This window comes from Crotalus tigris, unplaced genomic scaffold, assembly GCF_016545835.1.
Source record: "Crotalus tigris isolate CLP2741 ecotype Arizona unplaced genomic scaffold, ASM1654583v1 scf7180000024461.5605484, whole genome shotgun sequence".
In the NCBI taxonomy this organism is placed as follows: Eukaryota; Metazoa; Chordata; class Lepidosauria; order Squamata; family Viperidae; genus Crotalus; species Crotalus tigris.
The window spans coordinates 2250181-2272206 of NW_024100632.1; the positions used below are offsets into that span (position 1 = coordinate 2250181).

General features: G+C 47.2%; 1 protein-coding gene across 13 annotated transcripts in view; it reads right to left on the reverse strand.

The window, feature by feature from the left end:
* Window positions 1-1243: 1243 nt before the first annotated feature.
* The window catches only part of MTMR3 (myotubularin related protein 3), a 42065-nt gene continuing 21282 nt past the window's right edge, over window positions 1244-22026 (reverse strand). For 3 of the 13 annotated variants that reach the window (XM_039332437.1, XM_039332439.1, XM_039332438.1), the window contains exons 7-22: window positions 19550-19632; window positions 19057-19223; window positions 17881-17977; window positions 16489-16602; window positions 15341-15546; window positions 14158-14289; window positions 13639-13750; window positions 12486-12681; window positions 11740-11925; window positions 11191-11361; window positions 9777-9922; window positions 7849-9253; window positions 6906-7016; window positions 6340-6428; window positions 5085-5111; window positions 1244-3516 (exon numbers count right to left, since the gene is read on the reverse strand). In XM_039332437.1, coding sequence (XP_039188371.1) covers window positions 3345-3516; window positions 5085-5111; window positions 6340-6428; window positions 6906-7016; window positions 7849-9253; window positions 9777-9922; window positions 11191-11361; window positions 11740-11925; window positions 12486-12681; window positions 13639-13750; window positions 14158-14289; window positions 15341-15546; window positions 16489-16602; window positions 17881-17977; window positions 19057-19223; window positions 19550-19632 — 3414 coding nt within the window. In that variant the 3' untranslated portion in view covers window positions 1244-3344. The remainder of the gene's footprint in view (window positions 3517-5084; window positions 5112-6339; window positions 6429-6905; window positions 7017-7848; window positions 9254-9776; window positions 9923-11190; window positions 11362-11739; window positions 11926-12485; window positions 12682-13638; window positions 13751-14157; window positions 14290-15340; window positions 15547-16488; window positions 16603-17880; window positions 17978-19056; window positions 19224-19549; window positions 19633-22026) is intronic. The other 10 variants (XM_039332442.1, XM_039332443.1, XM_039332446.1 and 7 more) reach the window with 10 other exon arrangements.

Below are 22026 nucleotides of genomic sequence, written 5' to 3' on the forward strand. Positions count from 1 at the left end.
CATCTATTCATCCGGGAGCTAGCTTGTGTGTTGGTTCTCACTGCAGTGATACTGGGCAGCACACAAAGTTTGAAACTGTCGTTAACAAGAGAAACCCATGGTGCCCCAGTTAAACAATCCCTCCCCAACAAAAGCCACACCCCCAGCACAACTCCTCCAATTGCCTGGCTCAGCAGCAGTTCCACTTCAATGACTTGCCGTCTTTCAGCCAGATAGAGTTCCTGGCATCTAGAAATCCAGAAAAACTGGAGATGTTGATTGTATTCCTCTTTGTGGAATTCCAAATGACTGCAGGGTTTCAGCATGCAAATCTTTGCCAGACCCAGACGTTCATAAGAAGTCCCACCCAAGTGTGTATGCTGAACCGGCTGAGCAGACAAGGCAGCCAAGGAAGGTTTTAAACAAGATGAGGACTTGCCAGATAGAACAAATGGAAAAAAAAAAAAAAGGCCAGAAAGAGTTCTTGGTTTATTAATATGAATTGTATTGCTTGAGAAACCCAACTATGGAAAGTATGGTTAGCACAACTGACTGGGAACACAGGAAAGTGAGGCTGTGGTGTCATTATACAGGAACATACCATTGTTTCTTCACAAATGAGGATTGTAGTGTTTTTAGCTTTATCAAAGTACCTGTTCAAACCACATCCAGCATTCTTAGGAAACTGACTCAAATCCTCCCCAGCCTTCAGTCACAAAGAAGGAGACCATATTTTGAAATTCTGCCAACTTTGCAAGGAAGAAAATTAATAGGGACCATTAACAGGTAACTGACTCCCACTAAAGATTTACTAACTGGAAATGCACTGGACTGTGGTCTAGGTTTCAAGCATATAAGGAATATTTCTTTACAGCTATCTAGGAGAATACATTTGCCTGGTTAGCTTTAAAATGTGATGGCCTTGAAATTAAGGGAAGTTTGAGCAAGAGAGAAACCTCCAGACTGACCTATTTCAGCAGGAGGAAATAACAGCCTGAGATTGGGGCAGATAAAAATTAGGAAGTAGCTCAACAATTGTTCCTGTGTGCAAACTCTAAAGTTTATTTCACTTTTATTTATATATTTCATCATTCTAGAGTATTTAAGACTACATCTGACAAAAAATAAAGAAGTAGTTTTGCTCCTCTTTAGAAGTTCTATGCACGCATCGCATGCACGCACGCACACATTTTCACACAGAGCCGGGTTTCACTGCTTCACATCCAATGGGAGGAAACTTGAACATAAAAGAGTGCTTCATTGATTCAAAAGACTAAGAGCTGCAAGCGTTTTATTCACACTGTACATCACAGACCCCGAAAACCCGTATTGGAACCACTTGGCACCTATTGCGAACCACTGAACGTGAGACCTTTCGCCCTCTGTTTGTACCATAAAACCACACTGGCTCACTGCATCACACAATACCATTTCCCCTTTATTATTCTGCTTTGTTTGTTTGTTTGTTTGAAAATGTCTCGCTGCATACCAGTTAGCACTGGAAAAGCAGAGATTAGCCAGCGTTCTGTATGTCCCTTCAATAACCTGTTTCCACATTCCCAACCTGGAACTGTACACCTCTGCCGATTTTCCCAGAGCGTTCCGTTCTTTATGAAAAAAATAAAAATCCCACACTGAAATTTTGTACCAGTTCTCCCAGTTGGAAGAAGACAAAGGGTGCCAAGGCATTACCCCGTCTGTGTGAACGAGGAAGCGCCTCTGGCTATGCCTTCCTGGAATTTGGTTCCTTATTTTTCCATGTCTCCCCTGTATTATTTTGTTCTTTACAAGTGTATCTTTCACTTTTCTTATTTTCTCCTTGGCAAACAGGTTTACTAAACCAGTCTAGTTATTACAGCACAAACGCTGAGAACAGCTTAGTTGTGGTTTTTCTTGTTCCTTCTGTTATGTAGCTTGTTCTTTATTCATGCCAGGATTGTGAGCTTATGGCAATTCAGGGTGCGGGGACCTCCCACCTGGTACTCAAGGACAGTGTGTAGATCTGTATTGCATGAAAACTAATGTTGCAGAGGTGGTGTATGGAAGGTGTTTGAAGTGTGGTGACGCAGAAAGGAAGGAATTGCATGTACCGATCTAAGCATATGAGGACCAAAAGAAGAGAAATGATTCTGGATGGATTCAGGCATCTTATTGCAGATTATAAACTCTCTACTATAATTCTTCCTCCCATTCCAAAACCATTAGAGAGAGAGTGAGGGGGAAAATACAAAACTTAGAAAAAAATAGGAGGACTCTATCGAAGGTTTATGGGGCAACATTAACCAAGCTAATTTAGCAGGAGGAAAACAGCTCTGGACAGGTCACCTCTTTTCCCAACGCCTCATTTGGGGGGCACCAGCAAACCCACCTTTCCTAGCCAGCTCTAGAGCAAAGGAAAACCATCCCACTCTAGCTTTACGGGGTTGTTTTGTGAAAAGGACACCTCAATGCTATGTGCAACGGCCACCTGCCGCTGCACATAGCCTACCGAGTGCAGTGAAGCAGCTCTGCTTTCTGTGTAAACTAGGTTTAAAATTGGGGGAGGGGGCGGCGGCAAGGAGAGGCATTTTAAAAGCTACCTTCAAGCCTAGGCACCAATTCCTTTACAAAATAAAAATAAAAATGGATGTACAGAATTTTACATGGGGGGGGGCGTGTGTGCTGGTTTAAAGCCACCCCTTCCCCTCTCGCCTCCCTCAAAGCAAGCAGGCATCTTCTTAGCCAAGTGACCCAGGCTTCTCTGCCCTGGGCCACAGAGGAGTGCCCAGTGTGGAGACGGGCAACCCACCCCTTGCATTCGGGCGACGGGAACAATGCAGCCCACCCTACAGGACAGAGCGGGGGAGAGTCCCTTTGAGAAGGCCGTTTCCGTTTCTTCTAGCAGCAACAACTCTCCAAACAGCAAAGGGGCTGCTGGGAAGTCACAGGAGTGACTGAAAGCTCTAGTCCTAATGCTACAGGTATTCACAATCTCTCTGGCAATTCACCTTCCCCTCTTCTCGGTAAGGGAGGACAGCCTGCCTGCGGTGCAGTTCGATGGTGCAGTTCAACGACAGGGCAGAGCGACCCCCCCCACTAGACCCCTTTCATGGCCTTCCTGCAAAATCCACACTAAATTTACATGAGAAGGAAGGAAAGGGAAGGAGTAGTAACAATGGGGAAGGACTGCTCCGCCAGGATCTATCTACCCAGCCAGGATCTATCTACCCATCGTCCTCTTCCCTCTGAGCAGTAACCTGTACTTCCAGCTCAAAGTGCACAGCTCCTCCCATCCTACCAGCTTCAGTCCACCGGGAATTGGTGTGTCTTCCTCAAGGGACAAAGGCAGCTTTGTTTCCTCCCAGCTTTCCTTCCAGGCTGGAGCCTCAGTTTGAGGTGGCAGCAATGGGCTTGTCCAGTTCGAGGTCAAGGCTGGAGCTGCTGGGGTGCAAGCTGCTGTAGCAGGTTTTGCAGACCCGGCTGGGTTCGAAGAGCTGTTGGCTGGGGACTGGCGCCTTCTGGTTACAGCAGCTGGAGCAAAACACATTTCCACAATTCCTTGGGTCAGAAAATGGGAAGAAAAAACACGAGCATGAGTTTGCAATGCAGAAACGCAATTCCGAAGCAAGAGCAGCACGGATCCATTAGGATTAGGCAGAGAGGAGCCCTCCTTGACAGAGAATAACCCCAGGAGTAGAGATCTGAGTGCCTCCCCTTCAGGGATGGGCCTGTCCCTGTGAGGGTCAGGAGCAGAAGGGGTGAACAAAAAGCCCATTTCATCAAAACCCCTGTGCTGGTTGCAATGGGACCCAGGTTCAAGTGTCTGCCTCCGGACGATTCCCCAACATAAAACCAATTGATCCTGATGACGGCAAGCAAGTTACATTGCCTGAGAAGTTGTTAGGACTCGGAGGGAGTCAACAGTAGCCCGCCGAGGCTTCAGCACCCAGAAAATGTGAACCTGCCAGGACCATGCAAAGTCACACAGCAAGCCGCAAGGGAAAACAAGATGCAGTCCACGTGTTGTGAGCGATACAGCAGCTGACGGACGGGCCAGTGGTCAATCAGCAGGGGCATTCGAGCACCTGCGCCTCGTCTGGGTCCCCAGAAGCAATGAAAGGGCAACTTCGTGATGCTGTAACAGAACAAGTATCCCCCCTTCGATTTAAACTTTAATACTTGGCTGTGGTTTTGTTTATGCTATCCATAATCTAACTGCAAGCACAAGGGAGCCTTTAAAAAAACACAAAACCCTGACACTTGTTGAAGCAGCCTTCAAATATCAAGCTGAAATCTTTCTATAGGAAAGTCAAACCAGGCTGGAGTAGGCGATTCCAAAGCTTCCTTATGGACTCAAACAGGCCCTGGTATTAGAAAGAAAAGCAAAAACAAAACAAGAACAGGAGTGGAACTTTAGTAAAAGAGAAAGAAAAATAGGATCCCAAGCAAAAGCAATCCTAAAAGAACTCTTTTGTCAAAGCAGCCTCGCAGATCAGGTCTGGAAGGGATCACAACAGAATCTCCTGCGATGGGACGAGAGCCTAAATCTGAGATGTTTTGAGAAGCAGAGGCCGTTTGTGAAATTCTACCTGGGTATATCTCAAAAATATCACATTGCTCCCAAAGAGGACCCGGGCCCACTAATTTGTTTCCTTTTGCCAAAATCCTAAAGTTGACTGTTGGGACTGATAGAAGAGACATGACTAGCAAAGGTGAACCTATGGACAATGCTGCTTTGTCTTCCAAGCATTAGTTTTTACCTACATTTTATCCCTTGGTGCCAAAGCTCTTTTATTTGCTTTCAGATCTGGATTTTGGTGTGTGTGTGTGTGTGATTGTTCAAGAACTGTGAGCTACCATCAGTCACCCATGATACCAAGACCAAGGCCAAAATAATCTGCTGATGGAGCAGTGTACATGAACCAGCTGCTGTTGCAAGGAAAACGGTTTGCAGCAAGACATTGGAAGCATCCAACGTTAAAACAAAAAGCCGGGATTTGGCTGTTTGCGCTTTAGGACTTCTGGGAAAAGGAAACGCAGAGGGGGGGGGGGGAAGGCAACTGTTAGTGGGGAGAAGTGATCAGAGAAATGCAGGCAAGACAAGAGAGGCTGATGCAAATGCTCACCAAGTCTGATCAACACATTCGGGGTCCCTGCAGGAAGGGGAGAAAAAGCTCAGAGCAGACACTAAATCAGAGAAGTTTTTAAAAAATGACCACTGAGGTCTTTGGGTTTTTTTGGCCTAGAGTGGGGAACTTGTGGCTCACCAAGTCCCGGCAACCTCAGTCGGCCTTGCCAATAATGAAGGCTTTAGATGTTTGAAAGGCTTTGGCTTCCCAGCGTGCCTGAGAGTGGCATTATATGGTCTTAAAAAAGAAACTGATCACTTTTCTGACCGCGCATTGTAAGGAAATACTCCACACTGCGAGCTGTGGGTAACACATTCAGGTCAAAGACCCTTACAGATCTATGTTATCCATCCACTGAGGCTGTCTGCTGGACCTCTACGTGACTGAGCTCACCTATTTTCAGTTGAGAGGCATAGCACAGATTCATGCAGAGACAGAGGGGGTCCCAGTGAGAAGAATTTATCTTTAACTAGGATTTGTTCTTTAACTAGCCTGTGGAATCCAAATTCTAAGAAGATTTCGTGAGCTTTTTAAAACCAGGTTTACGGCAAATTCTCATTACTGATCCACCAAGGAGTCCAGTTGCTAATAACAGTTGCTAAGGTCACTAGAGTAAAGGTTGGCCCAAATTATTGAGACAAACAAACCCAACTACTCAGGAGGCAATGGGAAATCCAAAGAGACAGACTAGGAAGGTGATCTTCCAATTAACACTTCAATAAAAAATAAACATAAGGAAACATAAAGGCTTCCTCCCAACCAGTATCTTTTTACTAAAAAATAAAAATTCCGCCAGATTCATCAACTAGAGATCCAGGAAGGCTCTAGCTCAACCTGTCCTTCAACCATGAACCAAATGGGCCCACCTTTGCAACACAGATCTCTGTTGTTGCAGGGACCCGAATCTATTTCCAATACAGGCCTTCTGAACATTTGAAAGTGTGCCCTATCAACGGAAGAGGGTTGCGCTTTTATTCGGAAGCCAGAAAGGCAGAGAAACAGATTAGATGAGGGAAGTGACCAGAGCTAAATAGTGAGTTTACTGTCAGCAGAGCTGCTGCTGCTGCTGGGGATGGTGGAACCATGGGAAAGGAACATCTTGTCTGTTGCCCTACGTGCTGAACAGCTGGACGATTGGCTAGGGAGCTGCTCTAACAGGGAAGGATGTCGGCCAGAGGTCGAAAGGCTGAGTGAGAATGGCAAAGTGCTGTCTTGGTGACAACAAAGCAGGCAGCGTTGGGAGGCACAATACCTGCAGTGGTGTTTTCTGCTGACCAGCCAGAAGACACTGTCACAGCCGTAACAGTGCGCAGCCAGGTGATCGGGGAGCCACCGTGTCACCTACAAAGACAAGAGAGCCTTTGTTTTCAAATGTAACACCGACAGGTAAGCATCAAAGCAACGGGAAAACAGCGAGAGACAAACTGATTTGAGAAGCGGCAGCTTTGGGGAGAGAGGAGAGAAGAGGACGAGGAGGAGAAAAACTTGGAAGAGTCTTCTGGCAAAGAAATCCCAAACCCAGCTGACGTGACCTCTGAGAAAGCCACCAGACACTCGCTTGCTTCCCTCTGCCCACTTCCGCAGGCAAGTGCGCAAATCCTAGAATGGCTTTCGTCACTTCCCAAAGAGGCAGAGCGGAAAGCAGTGAGACTTTGGCACCGGCACAGAGACAGAGAAGTTTCCGAGACAGCTGCAGAGTGGAGGAGGAAAGCTTATCAAGACCAGTGTTAGGACCAGAGGGAGCTGCGTGGTTAGTATGTCGTGTGCTAAGTAGGCAAAGGGGAGGGGGAGGCGCCAGAGATGGATGGAGGCCTGTACCTCTGTGTCCTGTTTATCCACCTGCTCCCAGCTGGCCTCAGAGAAAATCTCTGTACTGCAGCGAGACAAGCAGTTGTGATCCGGATTGCTTTCTGAGTCGGGCACTGAAGTCTGTTGGCAAACAAACACAGCTGAGCATAACCTACTCCCAGTCCACGGAAGAGGTTAGCAGCCAAGAACGGGGCATCTTCTACATCTGCTGTGGGGAGCAATCAGATTTAGAGGAGGGGAAAAGCCGGGAAGGAAAGCTGATCCTATCAGCCTTGCTTACTTTGGAACACTGTCTTCCTCAGAGAACTGAGGCTGGTGTCTGTCTGTCTAGGGAAGATTATCCGTCCGTCGGTCTGTCCATCCATCCATCTCTATCTCTCTATCTAATTCTCTCTCATCTGTTATACCTATTTCCCAATCTCTTATCTGTTTCTATCTCTCTGTCCCTCAATCATCTATTCACCCATCCTATCCATCCGTCTATCTATCCAGCAAATACAGTGAGTTAAACAGTGAACTCAATCTTAACAGTTTCATATTATCTTTTTTTAAAACCATTTGTAAACCGCTTAAGAGTTGCTCCAACAGCGAGAGGGGCAGCATATAAATTCCATTAGTTCATTAGGATCCCACCTTCACCTCCATTTTGGTTCTTTTTATTCCCTTGGGGGTTAATTTGAACGTTTCAGCTTTAATGCCCACAAAGGTTTTTTTTTAATCTCTTAACTGCTTTACATTATTATTATTTATGGCATGGTAAACCACCCAGTTTGCTCAATAGCGAGATGGGCGGCATATAAATTTAATACCTAAGCAAAAGATAAGCCGTCAATGGACTGCCTGGGTCCAGTGCAGCCTCTGGGTTGGGGGCTGTTCTCTGTCCTGGGTTTGTGCCCTGGGTGGTGCAACTGGCACGAGGGCAGCTGTGCTGAGAAGGAACGGCCGTACTTACCACTTCGTCCCCGTACTCCCCGTTGAAGCGCAGCGAGCTGTTCAGATATTGACTTTCCAGCCGGCTCCTCAGCTCCTGCACCTGCTTCTTCAGGCTCTCCACCTCCTGCTGGTGCCCGCTTTCAATCTGGCGGAGGCGCTGCTGAATGACATCGGCATAGATCGGCATCCCATCGTCATCCAGGTGATTCCGGGAAGGCTGGTCCGGGCTGCCCGCCACCTGCTGCCGGCCCGGGATGGTGTGAACCCACTTGTGGTGCACGTTCCTCAGATGCAGCGGGGTGGAGCTGCGGCTGGCGGCAGAGATCTGTCGGCTGAGGGGAACCTTCGCCCTGATCTCCTCCCCGTTCACGCAGTGCCCGTTGGGCGACACGTGTTTCTGGGGAGCGGCAAAGCCCGCCGGGCTCTCAGCCATCTTGTTCTCGGAGGCGAGGTCTCCATTGCAGACCACCTCTTTAAAGTCAGTTAAAGGCAAGGCACATGGGGAAGGGTTGCTGCTGTAAGGAGTCCTATTTAGAGCAGCGGCCAGCTTGTGAGCGTCCACTAAGCCCTCCCTCTCCGGCCAATGATCTTCCATCTGGGAAAGTTCATCGATGCTGCTGGCCGCAGTGGGAGGACGTAAACGGGGAGACCTGGGCTGTATCCTTTCTGCCCTGGCTCCCGTCTCTGTTAAGGTCTCTGTTGAGCTCTCCATATTTGGTGGGGCTGCCTCAAGTCCTACAGGCCATGGTGGGATGGGATGGGCAGGACTGGGGGCGTTTTCAGCTTCTGCTGAACTTCTATTAACACCCTCCTCCTCCTCCTCCTCTCGTGAAACTTCACTATTTCCAGGATTGTCCCAAAAGCCAAGCGGTAGCTCTCCCCCCTGAGTTGGCTTCTGGACCGTGCAAGGGACAGCTGGGTGCCCCTCCTCTGGGCCTTGAAGCTCAGAAGCACCCTGTGATACCAGCTGTTGATTAGAAACTGGATTGTCTAACAAGGTTTCTCCATCCGGGTTGGATTTTTCACAAACGCTGTTAGTCGCAGAACCAGCTGGGGGTTCAGTCCTGTGTTCCTTGTCTCGTGTGAGACCCCCTTCTCCTTCCTTCCCTGCCCTCTCTTGGCCAAATCTCATATTCTCCTCAAGGTTCCCTTCTTCTTTGGTGGCTTCTTGCAAGATGTTTTCTATCTGCCCCTCGGCCACAGCTACCGAAAACTCTGCTCCCATCAGAGTCCTGCCTGGTTTGGCCAAACTTTCGCCGTCAAACAGGTCATCTCCCGGGTTCCCGAGGTTGGTGAGCTCCAGGGATCGGCGATGTTCCTGCCATTTCTCATTGAGGCTGGGGTCGCTACTCCGCCGGTTAGGGGTTGGTAGGCTGCTGTCGCAGGCTGTGGTCAGATTGTCAAAGGACCTGGTCTTTGGGAGTCTGCAGAAGAACAGCGAGAGTAATCAAGTGTAAGGTTTAAACTGTCTTGTAAAGCTCTTATAGAAAAGGTCAGAAACCGTTGTTGGACTTTCTGCGCATTAAAGAGAACAACGGATGGTTAGTTTAGCTTTACCTATTTAGCCTACTTCACTGTTTTATGTTATTACTATTTATGGCACGGTAAACCACTCAAAGTCACTCGAAAGCAAGATGGGCAGCATATACATTTAATAAATGAGCAAAATCAATTTTTTCAGCACCCAGCTGGGGTGGATCCTACATGTTAAATGTTAAATTTATTTGATCGCTTTTTCCTCTGGTTTTTTTTTTTTTTTTTGGGGGGTATGCTATATATAAGTTTAAGTTTCCAGGGTTTACATTCCAAAGTTGTGACAGCAGCAGCAATAGAAGAGGGTGCTTTTCTACAAACCAGTAGAAGTTTTAACACTTTATACACCTGCTGTTGGTTCAATGTATGGACGGTGAAAAAGAGGACAGCGGATCACCTGAAATCCGGGCTCACCTGCTCAGAGGCTGATCCTCAGGGTTCGAGCCAGCGACTGGATAAGGGGCACAGGTGTCATCCACAGGGGTGGAAGGTGAGGAGCAAGGCAGGTACACGGCACTCCACAGCATTAAGTTGCGCACATGACACACAGGATACAGCACCTAAGGAAGACGAACAGAGACTGAGATTTTGACACTGACCCCTGCTGGTCAATATCAGTATGACAGATATAGTTTATTACTGATGTGTTGTTTTCAATTTTCCGCCTGTCCTAGCAATAAAAAAATCTGCCAGCCTCTAATCAGGTACAACTGTAAAGTGATATTCCCCACTCCAAAGAGGGTAGAAATAAAAAAAATAAAGCGCCAATGCAGAAAAAATAAATTAGGTAAGGCTGCAAAAGGCCTGAAAAGAAACCACAAACTAATTTTGTGGCTTCCCGGATGACCTCAGTCTGTGTGATGGAATCTGCACCTGGAGAAGGAGGAAAGTGTGTGTGGGGGGGGGGGCAATCCTGGCAGAGAAGGCAGTCCATTTGAGAGAGAGAGTCCCAAACTGAGAGACTGCGCAGTCCCGGTCTGGATGGGGAAGGAACAAAGAGATTCAGGGTAGCCACACCCTAGGGCAGGAGTGGGCAACTGTGGCAACTTTATGACCTGTGGACTTCAACAGATCTACAGCATGGCTGGCTCAGGAATTCTGGGAACTGGAAGTCAACAGGTCGTAAAGTTTCCATAGCTGCCCATCTCTGCTCTAGAAACCTCTCAGGATATAGCAACAGCAATAGTTGTTGTTAATTGTGAAGTCGTGTCCGACCCATCGCGACCCCATGAACGACGTTCCTCCAGGCCTTCCTGTCCTCTACCATCTTCTGGAGTCCATTTAAGTTCACACCTACTGCTTCAGGGACTCCATCCAGCCATCTCATTCTCTGTCGTCCCCTTCTTCTCTTGCATTAGGCCCTTCTCCAGTGAGTCCTTCCTTCTCATTAGGTGGCCAAAGTATTTTTGACTTATATATTGCTTCACCGTGCTTTACAGCCCTCTCTGAGCAGTTTACAGAATCAGCATCCTTCCCCCCAACAATCTGGGTCCTCCTTTTTACTGACCTCGGAAGGGTGGAAGGCTGAGTCAACCCTGAGCCAGTCAGGATCGAATTCCTGGCAGCGAGCAGTGAGTTAGCCTGCAATACTGTTATTGATTAAGTTAGAAGTTATAGCTTTAGTCTGGCCAAATTCTGCCCATTAGGGGCACGCAAAGGAAGGGTTGAACTTGGCTGGCTTTCACTGTGTTGTGTCTGGGCTTGGGGCCTGACAGCCAGCTGCATCCTCAGGGTAATTGTGAGATTCAAATAGGGGAAAAGCTTATGCCCCTTGGAAGAAACAAGGGACCAAACAAAGAATAAAGAATGAATAAAAACCAGAACATACAGATTCAGACTGGGAGGAGTAAAGCAGGTTTTTGAAGGCTTTGTTTCCTCCTCGTAGCAGGGACCACACCGAGCAGGTCCTTTCTTGGGTGTGCTTCTCGCCTCTCTCCTTCGCGTTGTTGCACAGGAATGTACCAAAGAGGCAGGAGTAGGTGTGTTGCACCAGCTTGACCTATAAGAAAGGATAGTACTGGGGCCTGGGCCGAATTTGCAAAGCCGAATGTTTTAACAGTTCTTCTGCTGGGGAATATCTCAAAGGAACCCACAAGTTGCAAAATTTTTGCCAACAGAGGTTGCAGGTTCCTTTTACACAATGCACAACCCACAACAACAGAACAGATGGTGACAAAGATAAAGGCAGAAGAGCCTGGGAATGGCAACTCATTAATCAAGACTCTTTTTCTCTTTGCCCGAGTAAACAGCCGAGTCAGAGATGAACTGAAGCCACCTTTTTACTCCAAGGTGTGATCTGGACATTCAGCCAGATTAGGTAGATTCAACACATTCAAACTCTTGAGTCAGGGCCTCTGTGGGAAAAACAATCACTTACAAGGAATGCTTCATTAAACTCGAAGGAGCAGGGGAACTGCCTCTGGAGTTGATGGACGCAGTCGAGCCACTGCAGAAACACCGGGCAGCGTTCGTTGAGGTCGTCTGAATTCTCGCCGTGCCCACAGCGGTCTGCAAACTTATGGCCGAAGTCCAGCCATTCCATCTCCACCAACACTTGGAAACCCTGCGGGAAACCCAGGGCAGTGACTTCGCCAAGCCCGTCCTCTTTTGAGCTCCTGGATCGACTGAAGGCCTTCTGAGACAATTGTAAACCTCAATGCCCTTGGCAATCTACATCGGGGGGGGGGGTGTCTGATCTTCGCAACTTTAAGACCTGTGGACTTCAGCTCCCAGAATTCCCCATGCTGGCTGGGGAATTCTGGAAGTTGAAGTCCACAAGTCTTAAAGTTGCCAAAGTTGGACACCCCTGATCTATATGGAATCAACCCCCCCCCCCCAAAAAAAACCTCTGTGGAAATGCCAATACACCAAGGCTGCTTTAGTGCAACAAGGGGGGCTGTGTGTGAATCGCTTCTGGTTACGTCTGTCACTTGGCCTTCCCCAAAAGGAACCTGAATCCTTCCGGTCTCCTCCCGCTTCACTCCTCCTAGGACACATCTTTATGTCTCTAAACACCTTCTTACTCTGCAATTCTCTTCTTCCAGGGAGCATCACCCCAAGCGTTCTAACTCAAAGCCTCTTCTCGACCCAAAGTCGAAGGCGACCCGTTCCGGAGACACAAACCTCAATGGTCCTGTAATACGGATCCAGCAGCAGCTTGGACAGAGCCACGATCTGCGGGGTCCGATCCCAGCCATCGGAGCAGTGGACCAGCACAGGCCGCTGGTCTCTGTCCACTGTGTGAACCACCAGGAGGGCTGATTTGAGAAGCACAGAGAGATGCTGGAGCCACTTGGTGCTCTCCAGAGCCGACAGCCAGCTGCAAAGGCAGACGAGAGGAGAACCTGACTAGGATATGCTATTAAAGCCCAGAGAGGGGACTTCCCCTGAATTGGATCAGTGTGTGTGTGTGTGTGTGTGTGTGTGTGTGTGTGTGTGTGTGACCCTTTGAGGTTACAGTGGCAGTGAAAAAAGTGACTTGTGACCTTTTCACACTGCAGCATTCCCCAAGGTCACACGATCAAAATTCAGATGCTTGGCAACTGCCTCACAGTTACGACGGTTGCAGTTTCCTGGGATCGTGTGATCCCCTTTTGTGACCCCGATGAGCAAAGATGATGGGGAAGCCAGATCCACTTAACAACCGGGTTACCGACTTAAGAACTATAGCAAGAAAGGTCGTTAAACGGGGCAAAACTCACTTCACAAATGTCTCATTTCAGTACAGAAATTGTGGTCTTACGCCGAGGACTGCCCGCACACACTTGCTTCACATAGGGAGACAGGGCAAACCTCAACAGGGCAGGAAGTCACACCCACAATGCTCAAAAGCATTGTGGAAGTCGGTACACACAACTCTGCCACGAGGCAGATCTTTTTGGATTGCTTAGGCTGGTTAAGTGTGATCTGGGAAATGGCTCAAAAAAGGATAAGGCAGACCTTGGGAGCTTCCTTCACGGCCGAGGACCACGAGGGAGAAAACCACAACTGGGCTTCCCCTTGGCTTTTGCGACAATGAAACCTTTCACCTGCCAGTTTTTCAAATATAAGTCAAACAATCCAGGTTCCCTTTTCTAAGAGGGGGAGAAAAAAAACCTACCATCTACTAAGACAGGGATGTCCAATCTTGGCCACTTGCGGACTTCAACTCCCAGAATTCCCCCGCCAGCTATGCTGGCAGGGGAATTCTGGGAGATGAAGTCCACAGATCTTAATGTGGCCACGGTTGGACACCCCTGTACTAAGGCAAGAAGGGGCGAGTGGGGGAGACACTTACTTTCCCGGGTCTGGCATCTGCGTGCAGAGCAACCTCAGTGACTGAAAGCTCTTCCGAATAGAGTGGATGTTGGCCATTCCCATGAACACCACTTCACAGTTTGGGTAATACTCTGTTTGAAAGCAGAGAGAGAAGAGAAAGTGGTTCAGAAGAGGCCAGGAAAAACTGAATTACAAGCTTTACTGCGGAAACCAGCTGGCAACAAGCTGGGGCCCGTACCCTGTTTGTTTGAGAGACTCAGCTGAGTTTGTAAATCAGGAATTATCATCCTTGCTCTGGAGCGCCAAACTTGGCGGCTTTAAGACCTGCGGACTTCAACTCCCAGAATTCCTCAGCCAGCCATGTTGCCAAGTTTGGAGACTCCTGTTCTTAAAGCGATCCCCGCATTTTTACGGCATCGTCCTTCTTCCTGAACTACCTTTCGGAAGCCGGCAGGGCCAAGTCCGGACACGCTCCCTGCCTCCTTGGGTATATAAATGCACAATACCTGGGTGGTAAGAATTTAATTTTAAGACCCACCTGGACATTCACAGCCCCCTCCTTTGGCTCTGTTGGCGACTGCGGCTGTGTAGGAGCGTGCATCTAAGATCAAAAGTTTCTGAGGCTGGATGGCTAAGCTTTCTGCTCCGGAAGCATTGGAGATGGAAGAATCTGGGGAAGAAACAGGCAAAATAGAAATAGCTATCACAAATGGATCGCTTTCTGCTTAACACTCACCCATTTTGTCAGTGTTTCTCCATCGTGGCTACTTTTAAGATGGGTGGACTTCAATCCCCCATTTAAAGTTGCTGAGGTCATAAAACACTGCCTTATAGTCCTCCAGATGTGCACAGCTGCTATTTCCAGAGTTCCTGGCCAGTTTAACAAAAGGAGTGACAGTCCGGCTAATTTGGAAAGTCTGTCTTATATTGCAGACAGGAGAAGCAGCTCTATGATATTTGCAGAAATATCCAGACGCCCATAGCTCAAGCTAGCCACTTTATTGCTTAGTGCCAATAATACAGGAATCTCCCCAGACTGGCAGCTTGCACCTAGGAAAGACTAAGTAAGGCTCAAAGACAGTGGGTGGGTGGTCAGATCTTGCCCCCCTGTGTTTATGTAGTGAATATAGGCTAATTCCAAGCTTGAGGCCCAACTTAGCCAACTGCTCTCCCAAAAGTATGTGGGAAAGGTGGAAAAGAGAGATGCTGCCTAGAGAAAGACTGGATAATGACGGGCAGAGAAAGAAACTCACAAAGGAACTCTCCCAGCTTATCAGGCTGTCAAAGGGATGGTGGGAGATCTGCACCTCCACACTTGCAAGATTCTTTTCATGTCACTTTACAATACAAATAGAAAGTTAGAGCCCTGGGGGCGCAGTGGCTAGAATGCAGTATTTGCAGGCTAACTTTGCTAACTGCTAACAGTTCAACTCTCAACAGCTCAAGGTTGACTCAGCCTTCCAATTTTCCGAGGTCGGTAAAATGAGGACCAAGATTGTTGGGGACCATAATGCTGACTCTGTAAACTGCTTAGAGAGGGCTGGAAAGCACAGTGAAGAGGTATATAAGTCTAAGTGCTGTTGCTACTGCTAAACAGCTCCTCCGGCCGAGTTTCCTGTCTGGCCTACCTGGAAAGGCTGATCTCAGTGGATGTTGGCCATCTGCATTCCGTAGACAGCTAACCTTTTGGACACAAAGCGAGGTTACCAAAGCAAGCTTACCAAACTCTGCATCAGAAACGTCTCCCCCATTGGAGAACTCTCGTGAGCAGTTCCCATTCATAAGTTTACCGCTGCTCGACTTGGAATCGGAGGCACAGGCTTTGGCCACTGACTGGACAAGATGTTCGTCGTCGGCGTTTCTCCAGCCCCACCAGCTGACCTCGGGCTGCCCACAGCGAGAAATGACTGCCCCGTTGTTCTGGTGCCTGCGTGGAAACAAAAATCATCCCAGTGCCGTTGAAACAGGAATTAACTGCAGGTCGTATGTGCACATAACAGGAAGCAACTGCCACAGGGGAGGAAAAAGGCACTTAGAGCCTTAGGAAGCTCTCTGAAAAAATTCCAAAGGCAGTTTAAAAGTTTGTCTAATAACTTGACGGCCTGTGAAACAACTCTCCATATCGGCCCCCACTGTGATAAAATGCACAAATTAATCTCCACTGGGATTTAAGCAGTTTTGTGGACCCTGGGGAAGAAACACGCTGCAAAGTCCTCCAATTGGTAAACATATCTGAATACCTAGGAGGATCAGAGTTTGCTTGTTTTTCGGGGAGGAAAAAAACTACCAACGAACAGCCCAGTAATAAAAAATTTAAAAAGTATGCAAAGAGAAAGAAAAACTAAAACTAAAACCTGAATCAGCTTTGGCAGAGGAGCGTGACACGGAGGTATCTAGAGCTTGTCAGCTAATGCTGATTAGCAATGTCAGCAGTTTGGACCTGCCTTTTGTTCAAAAACAAGAGAACCAGGGACTCATCTAGAGTTCACGAAACCTGCTGAGGTTTACTGCAGTTGTTAGGTGAATCTGGATTCCCAAAAGGGGATCAGATGACCTTGCAACTGTCATAAATCTGATCCAATTGCCGGAAGTGTCTGAATTTTGATCAAGGGACCCTGGGGGTGCTGTAAGGGTTGTTAAGTAGAAAAAAAAAAAACCCCAACCAATCATAAATCACTTTTTTCAGTGCTGTCGTAACTTCAAACAATCCCTAAACAAAGGGCTCTATCAATATCCTCCCTTCTATCCTCAAAAGAGGTACACTTTAGACAGCAACGGGGATCTGCCAAAAGTCTCTCTGAGATTTAGCAAACCGACCTGAAAAATCCGATCCTCTGGATGCCAGGAAGCTGCCTCAGGAAAGCCTCACCTGTAAACCACCACAGGGATGCGTTTCCAAGATCGGAAATTGGCCACACTTTCCAGCTCTTTGTCCGTTATCCAGACCGGCACTATGAGTTCTTGAGGGTAGCTACTGCAGAGCCTGTGTGGAAGAGAAGAGACCAGCCACAGGTGGAGGAGCAGACACATCCCGTCTCTCCTTCCACGCTGCTGCCCCCGTGAAACAGCAGCAAGGGGAAACGCAGATAAACAGTAAAACTCAGCGGCTTTTTAAACCCCCCCCCCCGTTTTGTTTTTGGGCTAGAGCAAGAGAGGCTTGTGCACATCCATCAATGTTCAGCGTCAAACTTTGTAAGGTATGGAGGACGGATCCAGCCACCTTTTGCTTCTTCTTTTTTCCCCCCAGATTATTTTTTGCCAGTTAGGCTTTAAAACACAGCGATCGGTTTCAAATATAAAAACACAATGTGCACATTCAACTGTAACAGAAGGCACGGCGTGAGCCTCGCTGGTTCATCTAGCAAGTGCTTTCTTTTTTTCTTTTCTTTTTTGTAAATTAAGGCTAAATTTGCACCACTAGAAATTAAGAAGAAAAAGGGGTAAATGTCCCGCTAAGGCGGGACTCAAACTCTCAAGGTGATTGGCCTAAAGTCACCCAGCTGGCTTTCCCGTCTTCAGGCAGGACTAGAACTCAGAGTCTCCTGAGGATTGGCCCAAGGTCACCCAACTATCTTTCATTGGCAAAGGCATGATTGATCCAGTCAGCCACCCTGCTTTCATGCCTAAGGTAAGACTTGAACTCACCGTCTCCTGGTGTCTTATCACTAGACCAAACTGGCTCCTTCTCTTTCTCAATAAATAGATGATCATAAAAAAAATAAACAACCCTAAACTTTTCCTTCCTATCCCACAGTCTTTAGAGCCTCACTTCCTCAATCTCGGCATGCAGCTTCCATTTGGAAAAAAGGGGTTATATTTTCTGGTTTTAGCTGTGGTACAATAGCAATTTCTTAGCTAGAATTTATTGACTAGAATTACAGTGAGCCGTAACTCACGGCTGGGCTCTTGTTATGTATTGAAACAAAACAAGCCATATGACAGCTAGAAGCCAAAGGCGGACTCGTACGATGTAGCTGGTGTCAGAATTCCAGCTTTTGGAGACCAGAAAGAATAGAGTGACAGTTGTGTCCATCTTTCATGGATCAGCTTACAAAAGCTTGACAGAACAGCAACAACTGAGTGTCAGGTTCCTTCGATCTTCCTTTGGAGACTTTAAAGCTGTTCCAAAAATGTCAAGTTGCTTCAAATAATGAGTGGCGTTGGCATGTGTTCATAGCCGGGTCCACGTACAGCTGAAATACCCCGAAGTGCTGGACTTGAACAAGAGCAGATGGCCTCTGTGAACATCTAAAGAGCTTACTTGTACTTCTCGTTGATGTTGGAGATCCGCCAGGCATTGTTCATGTCAAAACCCATCCGCTCCACCTCGTTTTTGAATCTCGACGTCACGTGCTCTCCTAGATAGCAGAAGGACAACGGGAAGCAAACAGGAACTGTGCCTGGGTTAGTGGAGTGAGATACTCCCCCGTGACCGAACAATAGCAGAGCATTCCTTGACTCCTCTTCACTCACAAGTCTATTCAGAAGTTTGAAAAGCTTGTGAATCCTGCGTAAGAGCAAACGCCAATCTCTGCAAAGCAGGGAGGTCCAACCATGACAACTTTTAAGACTGGTGGACTTCAACTCCCAGAATTCTGAAAGCTGAATTCTGAGAATTGGAAGTCTGTAAGTCTTAAAACTGACAAAGTTGGACATCCCTGCTGTAAAGACAAAACATCCAAGCATCTTATTTGCTCTATTGAAGTGAAGGGGAACAATTCCTGGCATGTGATGATGCCACATAGGAAGCACAATGCCAATGCCAACCTTGCATCTACGCAGGACGCTCCACAAGGTCAAAAACCCTCATTTGACCTCGTGCACAAGGCTATCTTCCAAGAGTCATCAACTCCACCGTGGTACTTCAAGAGTTCCTTTATACCAGGGGTGTCCAATCTTGGCAACTTTGGCTTTAGGAGCCGTGCGCTGGCGCAGTGGTTAGAATTCAGAATTGCAGGCTAATGCTGCCGACTGCCAGGAGTTCGATCCTGACCGGCTCAAGGTTGACTCAGCCTTCCGTCCTTCTGAGGTCAGTAAAATCAGGACCCAGATTGTTGGGGGGGGGAGCAAGATGCTGCCTCTGTAAGCTGCTTAGAGAGGGCTGTAAAGCATGGTGAAGCGCTATATAAGTCAAAGTGCTGTTACTATTTAAGACCTCTGGACTACAACTCCCAGAATTCCCCAGCTGGCCATGAGCAAATGATGATCACATGACCCCACCAAGCACCTGAATTTTGATCCCGTGGCCACTGGGATGCTGCAATGGTTGTAAGTGTGAGGATTGGCCATAAGTCACTTTTTTCTGGTGCCATTGTAACTCTGAATGGCTGCCAAACGAATGGTTGCTAAGTCGAGGACCGCCTGTAGTGTACTAGGTAATGCTTGTTGTTAAAAGAAAAAAGGTTCTAGTCCTATGCAAGCAAAAGAGCAAATGTACCTGGGCGGCACAAATCCCCATGCTGCTCCTTCTCACTCGCGTATACCTCCATACACCAGGCATGGTACGCAAAGGAGAAAAGGTCCTCTATCCTGGAGGGGGGCCGGATGGCGTTGTTCAGCCGCTTCAGCCACTCTTGACACTGCTCAAAAGTACAGAATTGGCACCTGCAAAAAAACAAAGAAACAATCCACGCAAAAGCCAACGAAAGCAGGGGGCTGGGCTAGAAGACCTCCAAGGTCCCTTTCCAGCTCTATCAGTATCGTTATTTCTGATATTCCAATGCCGTCCAGTGGTAAACTAAAAACGTTTTTGAGATTATTCTGCCAGTATTTGGCTGGCACCACCAAGTCTAGAGCCGGGAGGAAACCGGGCCATTAAAGGCCAATGTGTAATGATTCAAAAGGCAATTATATTTATTTATTTTAGGGAGGGGAAAGCCACACTTGCATTAACTAACATGAATTACGGCCTGTGTTTGGACCGTACATACCGGATAACTTTGCAATCTTTGCAGGTCAAGTGAAGCTGGAAAATATCCCGGCATTCCACACTTTCTATGAGCTGCAACGGGACCTGTGACGAAAAAGACAGTAAGAGGTTATCTGAGGGACCGTCTCCCCACTAGAGCAGGGAGGCAAGGAATGTTGTGTCCCCTAAGGAGGTCCACCTGGGGGGACCCAGAAAAAGGGCTCCCTCCCTCTGGAACATCATTCCTCCGGAAATGAGAGCGGCCTCCACTCTGACACTCTTCCGGAAAGCCCTGAAAACGAGGTTCTGCTAGCGGGCCTGGGGAACCCGGAGCAGGACGGAGCCCATGAATGGCTGGCATGAGTGTGTGTTGTCACCAGGATGGGGTGTTGTTGTTATTATTATTGTACATTATTTTATTTTATTTTTATTTCTTTTATGTTGTGTTTTTATTTCCTGTATGTCGCCTTGAACGAGATGGCGGCAATATAAATTTTCCAAATAAATTAATCAATAAATAGTCTTACTCCAAAAGGCTAACACCATTTTTTCACAAGGATTTGTTAAACAACTGAACCCCTGGAATGAAACATTACTCACACTGCCAATTACTGATAGCATTTCCCTCCCATTATTATGCAAGCATCCGAGGTTAAAATCATGAAGTGACAGTATAATGTGGCATGCGGACGTACTTCTCATTTTGATCTAAAATCTGCCTTGGTGAAATGGGGCTGTGTCAATTTTACTATAAAGCTCCAAATCTTTTAGTACATGTCTCTCAAACGTGGAGGGGGCACTATGCTCCCTTTTACACAGATCACACTAAGATAAAAAAAAAAAACAACAATAAGAGATTTTCTATGCAAAAGCCCGTTATCTGAACTGCCCTGTGAAGCCAGGGTTTAATTTAGAACACAGAATCATAGGATTGGAAGGAACCTTGGAGGTCTTCTAGTCTGACCCCGTGCCCAAGCAGGAGACCCTCTATCATTCCAGACAAGTGGCTGTCCAGTCTCTTCTCAAAAACCTCCAGCGACGGAGGCAATTTCCGTTCCACTAATTAATTGTTCTCACTGACAGGAAGTTTCTCCTTAGTTCCAGATTCTTTCTTCGTGTCTGTTGGTCTCCTTTGCAGCCAAAAGGTTAGAATAATTTGCAGGCAGTTGGTATAAAATGTATTACCACATGCAGGTAACCTCTGCAGCCTCACCATTTGCCATCAGACTGGAGAGGAGGCGCCTTTGCAACCAACAATTTTCTTTCTTCAGCAGCTCTCGTTTCGCTAACCTTTAAAATTACTCGGAGAACTCTAAGAATGCCCAAGTGCACTTGATCAAGTGACGCAGCGTTTTAGAAATTGAGACAGTGCTTGCAAAACTTCCCCATATTCAAAAGTCTGGCTTGACTTCTCCAAAGATATGTGATGGGGCTCCCCCAAAGACTTAAAAGTGTGGCCAGGCTCACGTAGGTTACTGTGGCTTCATTGAACGATGGCTTCAGGACCAGCGCCAATTTAACTGATTCTGAGAGGAAGGCCACTCTCCACATTCATAACTTCGGTTAAAACAGATGAATTAGGTAGACCTAATGTCTCCATTTCACTTTCCTTCCTTCTGAACAATTTCCTTTATGCACAACTCCCCATAAACAATAGTGAATTTGCTCTTTAGCAAAGGCATCTCATGCTCCTTTGCAGCCTGCCTTTTTGCCAAGCATTATATCCATTCCCCGAGCAATCTTCATGTTGAAAATCACCCCAAATCAAAACACATCATGCAGGTAAATAATTAGTGCCAGCCTCCGATAACCGTTTGCTGAATTTGTTAGCAAAATGCAATGTTTAATAAAATAATGAATCCGCTGTTTAGAGGGGGGAAAATATAAATCCTTTGGAAACAGGGAAAGGGGAAAAGAGGAACTTCCAGGAGAAAAGCAAAACAACAATAAGAAGAATAAAAAGAAATGTAGGCCAGGATAAAAGTGAGCAGGAAGGACTATTTTAGAAATTTTAATGGGAATGACAGAGAAATGTCAAAGAGTGGAATTGAAACGCACGTTTGATGATTTGAAGGAAGGTTATCATGAAGAGAATACGCTGGGATTGTGGGATGTTTGCTGCCAACATGAACCTCAAAGTGGGTTGTACGACGGGATGAAAGCACGAGTGAGAATGGAGGTGGTGTGTTCAAAGTGAGAGAAAGAAGGAAGACAAAACCACAAACTAAAACAGAAGGGGACACGAGGAAGGGGAAAACTAAGAAAGTCATCCCTATAAAGGAGAACGTGTGTAGCTCAGGGTTGAAATGAGGGGTCTTCTGAGCTGATCATGTGACCTGCTTTAGGTCAGTGGCCCCCAACCTTTTGAGCACCAGGGACAGTTCCGTGGAGAGAGATTTATCCGTGGATAAGAGGGGGCATCATTTCACGTGCTCCCTGCATCCTGAGGATCACACTTCGCTTGTGCGCACGGCCCGGTTTCTGGTGCCGGTCCATGGA